Here is a 6,954-nt window from a genome sequence, read left to right as displayed (position 1 = left end):
GGGGAAAACTGGTTATTTTAATAAGCTGATATTTGTGAGTTATCAGCTTACTGGTGTGCATGTAAACGTGCTCAGTTTTTTAAATAGAAAACAGTTATTTTTAATAGTTATATTTCACAACATTACTGTTTTTATGTATTATTGATCAAATAAACGCAGCCTTGGTGAATATACTGTAAGACACTTCTTTTAAAAACAATACTTCTTTTAAAAACAATCTTAATTATTAACTTTTGACTGGTAGTTCATGTTTTAATAATATTTTGTCATACTTTAAAGTACACTTATTTTGATGTGTTGACTGGCATAATAAAGCATATGTAAAGTAGTTAAACTACTTGATTCTAATTTTAACTGAACTGTGTTATTTGAGTGTGTGTTACATTTAAAGTTAAAGCCCCCTGTGGTGAAAATCAAGTTTTTAGCGTTGTTTACATGTCTATCTGTTTTTTTGTTTATTTGCTTAAAGACAAACCATGTGCAAATTCCTCAGTCAACACCACTGCAGAGTATATTTTCCTTTTTAAGGAGAATATACAGTGTACAAAAAATCAGTCTCAAAAACACAGTTTGAAATGGCCCCCATTTCGTTCAAAACAATTTTTTAACCAATCCTGTGAACATGTGGGACAGGCCTTTTCATATATGGTCAAAGGTTTCTATTTACAACATGTTTTTGAAGGGTTGAGTAATACAGAGAATCACAAACATAGCTGTTCATTTCTTGATCACAATGGCCAATCAGAGGTGTTTATATTAGTCAGAATCCAGAGTTTTGTTCAGTGCTGATTTCTGCACACTCCTGAAACCTCGTGTTATAATAAACAAGGCGTAGACACGATGTAAATAACAGATTAAGTGTGCAGTGTAGAGGCTAGAGCTTCATTGATTATAACGGAATGAGATTGCGATGAACTAAACTGAGAGGCAGCTTTTCAGTGATTATAAGGGGATCGCTCTTTGTACGCTTTCTAGGCTATATAATCTATTCAGAATTTCAATACATTCACTAACAGATTCATTCTCGAAAGTTAAATGGATGACATAGCGATAACCATTAATCCAAGATTACCACTGTGATTATCATTGTGTAGCGTCTACTATAGCACTTACTTTTGCTAACTGAGTAAAAGTGGTGCGGGTCCGAGGTGGTGCCATTGAGTGGAGGCGGGGACTAATTTGAATATTCACATATCCGTGTATACTCAAAGAGGTAAGGGTGTAGAGATACATTTAAGCCATTTTAAGACATGAAGAAATTATGTTTAAACATGAAACAAAAAAACATTTGATCAAAGATCAGTTTTAAGGGATAAAATTATTGACTACAGGTGGACTTTAATACATTTCTTAAATGTACTAAACTGCAACATAATCATTACAAATGTGTAAAATACCAATATACAAATACGCTCTAAAGTTCAGCTAACTGCATTTAATATAAATTGAAACTACAATACATTTTCATTTACAATACATGTCATTGCAATTAACATGCAATTAAGTGTCTGAAAACATTATTTTAGGTTTGCATTTAAGTATTTTCTTTTAAAGTATATTATTTCGGTTGTAGCTACTCTTTTTAAATGTATGCTAAGTGTGCTTATTTTTCATAAGGGATGTCACACCAGTAGCTAGAAAAAGTCGTTTTATTCTACAAGTCGCCCCTCAAGGGGAATTTTTTTTCGTCCTCCATTCTTCTTGACACCTCTATAAGCATAATTTGCATTGATATCAATCTTCAATCGTCCACCTGACAGCCATAATAAACAACCACACTATCTGAAGACTTGTAAACAGAGTTTTATCTCTAATTCAACAGAGCCTCTTAATCTTCAAGGTGAAAGTTTTCTTTAGAACTTTCAATAGACTTAAAATATACAGCGCAAGAACATCGCTGGGAGAAAACATGTAAGCTCATTTATAAGGAAGAAGTCACGCTGCATTCTATCACTTAAATACATCAGTGGACTGAGAAGCCACTGTGTACTTGAGATATTTCTATGTAAATCTCTCTCTATAATCCTATATTTTCCAGTACATTGACTTTTAATGCCTGCATTTGTCTTAAAATGGCCTTAAGCAAATATTTTTTTAATACCACACATACATGTCCCTACTACCTGACAGATAACACTGAAACAGGTGTCCAGAGAAATCACATCTGTCTGTAATAGCCCTAGGCTCTGTAAACAGCAAAAAAGTGTCAAGAAATACTGTATTTTCCGGAATATACGTCATATTTCTTTTTAATCATCTGGAACGTGCTGTGACTTAAATAAGGCAATTAACATCAAGCACGGATCTATTGCTAATTGACATCACAGCCCACTCATCATAACACTAAAATGCAGTCAATGAAAGAAAAAGTTACACAGCTCAGTTTAAATTGATTGTTGTACAGTATGAAGAAAAACTGAAATGATACGCCAAGGATTTTGAAAGGCCAGAATCACTGAGTGTGATGACGGTGATTTAGTGATTTATTTTGATACATTTATTTTGAGGCTGATGAGTGATTTATTTTGATGAATTTGTGGTAAAGCACTTGGCATTTATACTAAATATTGTTTATAATGAATACTAATATATGTTTATTTTATACTTCTGTCATTTGTTCTTGTTCTGAATAGTGATTAATGGAAGGAGGTGTTGTGGAGTGAGAGGAACTAAAATGCATGTTTATAATGTTTATAGATAATGTTAATTTACTGGTATTTTGCATTATTTCCGAATGTAACAATAACATGACTTGTCTATGTTTTTTCCCATCAACACTCTACAGCAGGGGTCACCAGACACGGTCCTGGAGGGCCAGTGTCCTGCAGAGTTTAGCTCCAACCCTAATTAAACACACCTGAACCAGCTAATCAAGCTCTTACTAGGTATACTTGAAACTTCCAGGCAGGTGTGTTGAGGCAAGTTGGAGCTAAACTCTGCAGGACACCGGCCCTCCAGGATCAAGTTTGGTGACCCATGCTCTACAGTATGTGACTTATACTCAGCTGCAACTTTTTTTTTTTTCTAGAAAATACAGTACTTCCTGCCAGAGGCGGATTTAGTGAATTGGGGGCCCCAGGAAAAATATTGGAATGGGGCCCTATACATTTGCACACATTTTCCTAGATCAACCTTGAGGTTTCTTTTTGTTGTGATGCTTGCTGCTGCTCAATGGTGCCCCATAGTTGTGTCCAGTGTTTCTACATTTTTCATGTACATGTTATAATGGCTTTCTTTCATGTTGTAGACAACGAAATAGCAACTGATTTACAGTTGAGATACAGGTTTTCACAAAAACAAAATAAATTATAAAATAATAAACCTCTCAATTGAGCGTTTAAACCAGGGGTGAGCCAGAAGTATAAATTATTATATTAATTTAAAATGGGGTTATGTGAGTGGATTTTCACATTGATCTGAACAAAACCTACAGACTGGATTATTGAAAATGAACATTCATTCTCTGCCAGTAGGAAGAAAAGTGTGAAAAAAATATAGCCTATATTGATGAGGAAAGTCCACTGATGAGTTACCACCTTAAGCCTGTGTGCAAAGGCTGTCTAATTCTAAACTTTAAATACACACTGTTTCTCAATATTTAATTACAGCTTCAGATGCATAATATTTTCATCTCCTTCAAGCAGGGTACTCAAAAAGCACGGTCAACTCGGACCAGGGGTGCCTGCAGGATTTCTTTTGAGGGTACACACAGATTTTTTTTGGGGGGGGGACCAAATAATCAGTGAGAGTAGAACGAATGTGTTACACGTTTTAAACTCAACAAAATGGTAAAATACATAGGGCCTATATCAAGAGCATGCTCACAGATGAGAACAAAACAGAGTTGGATGAAGTGGATTAAAGCCCTGCACGGGCCTCAAGTAGGCCCTAGCCCGTCTTTTTTCCCCTTTTCCTAGAAAAAGCTTATATTACTGTTTCAGCTATTAAAATAGTTCAGTCTTGTATGTAATGGAAAAGTGATTATATTTCGTTTTGTTTTTTTATAAAGTAAAATGTAAGGGTTTTTTTTTTTTTTTTTTTTTAAGTAAAGGCCAGGGGCAGACAGTGAGTTGATCATAGCCTATATGTCTGATCAATTTTGCCTTTTCAAATCATCACAACTTGCCTAAAATAAAATCTATATAGCCTATAAAACAGTTCAAGCATATCACAATGTTTAAATATTTAACATAGCTAAATGTGCGCTGTTAGACGCATATCTAATCGTTTGTGTGGCGAGTGGAAGCTGAAGCATGCTCTGCAGGACATGGAGGCGCCAGCGCAATCACTTGCATTTTTTTCTAACAGTGGAAACAACTTAAAATACGCAGTCATTTTTGCTCATAAAGGTAAGAGTAATACATCATTCTAAACTGTAAAGGGTCTACTTTTATTTGTGTACACTCACAATATCAACAAAACGTTGTGCTTTTATAAAATAAAGAAAACAAACGCTTTCTGCCGTCTCGGGCTTGAACAGGAGCGCTTCACAATGATGAACCTAAACTCAACGAATTGTCTCACAGACGTGATAAAAATATATAGAAAGCTTTAAATTACTACTTTAAAACAAAATAATTCATTTGTATTCATTATGTAATCCATGCATTTCTCTCTAAAGGCACATCCAATGAGGAGATGGCGAGTCATTTTTTTCATCACCATAATTGATGGATGTCTAAAATATAAAAATAAGGAAAAGCCTAAAACAGGACCGATTATAATTTGCGTTTTATTTTATAATTCCATACAATTAAAAAAATAAAACACGTTCGCGTGTCAGTGCTTAATGCGCATATCCTATATGAAACTCATTTTAGGAGGCCCTTGGCTTTTGGGGGCCCAAGGCGGTTGCCTACCTTTGCCTAATGGGTAAGTCCGCCCCTGCTTCCTGCCTGTCAGTGATTCCAGTTAGTCTCAAACTCAGTCAAACCATCCAACAGCCATTCACTGATATATTGCACAATAAAACGTTTTTTTTGATCAGGTTGAATGAAAATTGTGTAAAGAAGGATAGCCCCACCCCTAAATGACATATTAAAACTAAACAAATTTTGATTGGTTGCTTTACATGTCAGTTAGGTGGTTTCCTCCTGTCTGGAGAGTGGACAGTTCTTGGCCAGAATAAATTGTCACAAAAAGTAAAATGTCTGGTCTTGAGCGACTAGTGGGAAGTGAGCAAACAACTGAAATCACTTACATTTTTAACTGTCAATATCCAGTTAGCTACAGTAGCTAAAGATGCTAGAAGCCTGAAGCATATCCTTGTCTCCAGATTTCCTTATGCATCACTATGGTTACCTGAGAATCGCATGGAGCCTCCTCTGGTGAAGAGGGGTGGAGCCTGGAAGGCATAGATGACATCACTCTCTGAGATACTCGTCATATCATCTTCATCAGAGAAAGAGCGCTGGAACCCATTTGAGTTCATCTCTGTCAAAATCACCTACGAGAGAAAGAGAAAATTTGATCTGAGAGTTAAACAACCTTGCACACCATGGAACGGATTATTCATATGAATGAGAAACTTGGGTCCAACTAAACGAAGAAGATTTCAGGTTCTTCTCCAGCTGTTTTCAAGAAGTTGTTGTCACATCACAAATCAACAGATAAGGGGATTTCAGCTCAAACACTCAGCATGACAAACTATTAGGCTCAGTGGTAGGTCTATTTCTATTGTTTTCTGTTTCAATCACTCAATCCATTACAATATTGGGCTATATATATATTACAAATCATATACATTAAAAATTGTGGCTAATATCAAACAGAAAATAGAACATCAAGTTGCATGGCACTGTATACAGTATACCACTCAGTTCTGTTATACAGCACAATCTGTAGTATGTAATACAGTAAGTGAGGTTAGTATAAGAGTATGCTATTCTGAACAAGCCAAGCACATACGCTACACACTCACCTCAATATCACCTCCCACCACAAGGGGGAGACACCATCTACATTAGTATAGCCGTGCTTATACCCTGTTAATACAAGGCTAACTTTTACAAATGGCCGTAATACCCAATCTGAGCTCTGTGAAACATGCCATATAAAAATCTGTTGCCTGAACCCAACAAATAATATTCAGTATTGATATCTGTGTACACTAAAGGCTAAGTAGGCAGTCAGTAATCCCTTTTCCCTTAATCTCTGAGGAAGGCTGTGCCCTGCGCTGATGTTTTCTGCCCTCTCATATTGTTTGGGTAGCGCTGAAATAGCCACAGCATCCTGTAAGCATCTCCGCAGTATTACTCAGAGCTGAAGAGATGAACACTGTATAAAAGTTTAATAACGCTCTTATACAATTATGAATAAAACAATTAGAGCAAAGAGCTGAATTAAAAATGTAACATTAATTTCAGAATTTCTTAGTAGTTGGTAAGCCCCTTTCATGGAGGCACTGAGAGCTGGAAAAGAGACAACCTTAAAAAGGGAGGTAACAGGGTCTTTACCTTGCAGTAATAGCATCTGGCCATCTATTCCTTACCAGATGCATAATATCTTCTTCCATCCTCGGGTCATACAATTTACGTGCATAATTTGAATGCACTAAATTAGTTAGGCAGATAAGTTAAAGGGGTCATATGATGCGATTTCAAGTTTTCCTTTCTCTTTGGAGTGTTACAAGCTGTTCGTGAATAGATAAGATCCCTGAAGTTGCAAAGACTAAAGTCTCAAAACCAAAGAGATATTCTTTATCAAAGTTAAGACTCTGCCACACCCCCCTAAAACGGCTCGTTCTAACACGCCCCCACATATCTAGGTCACTATGTGGGAATATTTGCATAATGCGCCCAAATGTGCACGCAAAGAAAGAAGGCGTGGTTTCAGTAACCGCAGTTAGTGTTGAAGCAGCCATGTCAGGGAGACGCTGTGTGTTTCTAGGTGAAAGCAAAAGCACTTTATTTGGCCTTCCGAAAGTAGATGCATTTAGGAATCTTTAAGATTACT

General features: G+C 36.3%; 1 protein-coding gene across 1 annotated transcript in view; it reads right to left on the bottom strand.

Annotated features, from left to right (window-relative positions):
• Positions 1-6,954, bottom strand: part of LOC107659855 (ubiquitin carboxyl-terminal hydrolase 43-like) — a 117,056-nt gene that overhangs the window by 40,916 nt on the left and 69,186 nt on the right. Inside the window, 1 exon segment of the mRNA XM_016448939.1 lies at positions 5,302-5,446. Coding sequence (XP_016304425.1) covers positions 5,302-5,446 — 145 coding nt within the window.

The sequence above is a fragment of the Sinocyclocheilus anshuiensis genome, unplaced genomic scaffold, assembly GCF_001515605.1.
Source record: "Sinocyclocheilus anshuiensis isolate Anshui unplaced genomic scaffold, SAMN03320099.WGS_v1.1 scaffold1405, whole genome shotgun sequence".
In the NCBI taxonomy this organism is placed as follows: domain Eukaryota; kingdom Metazoa; phylum Chordata; class Actinopteri; order Cypriniformes; family Cyprinidae; genus Sinocyclocheilus; species Sinocyclocheilus anshuiensis.
Note: the sequence above shows the minus strand (reverse complement) of the source record. Positions and strands in the feature narration are given on the sequence as shown.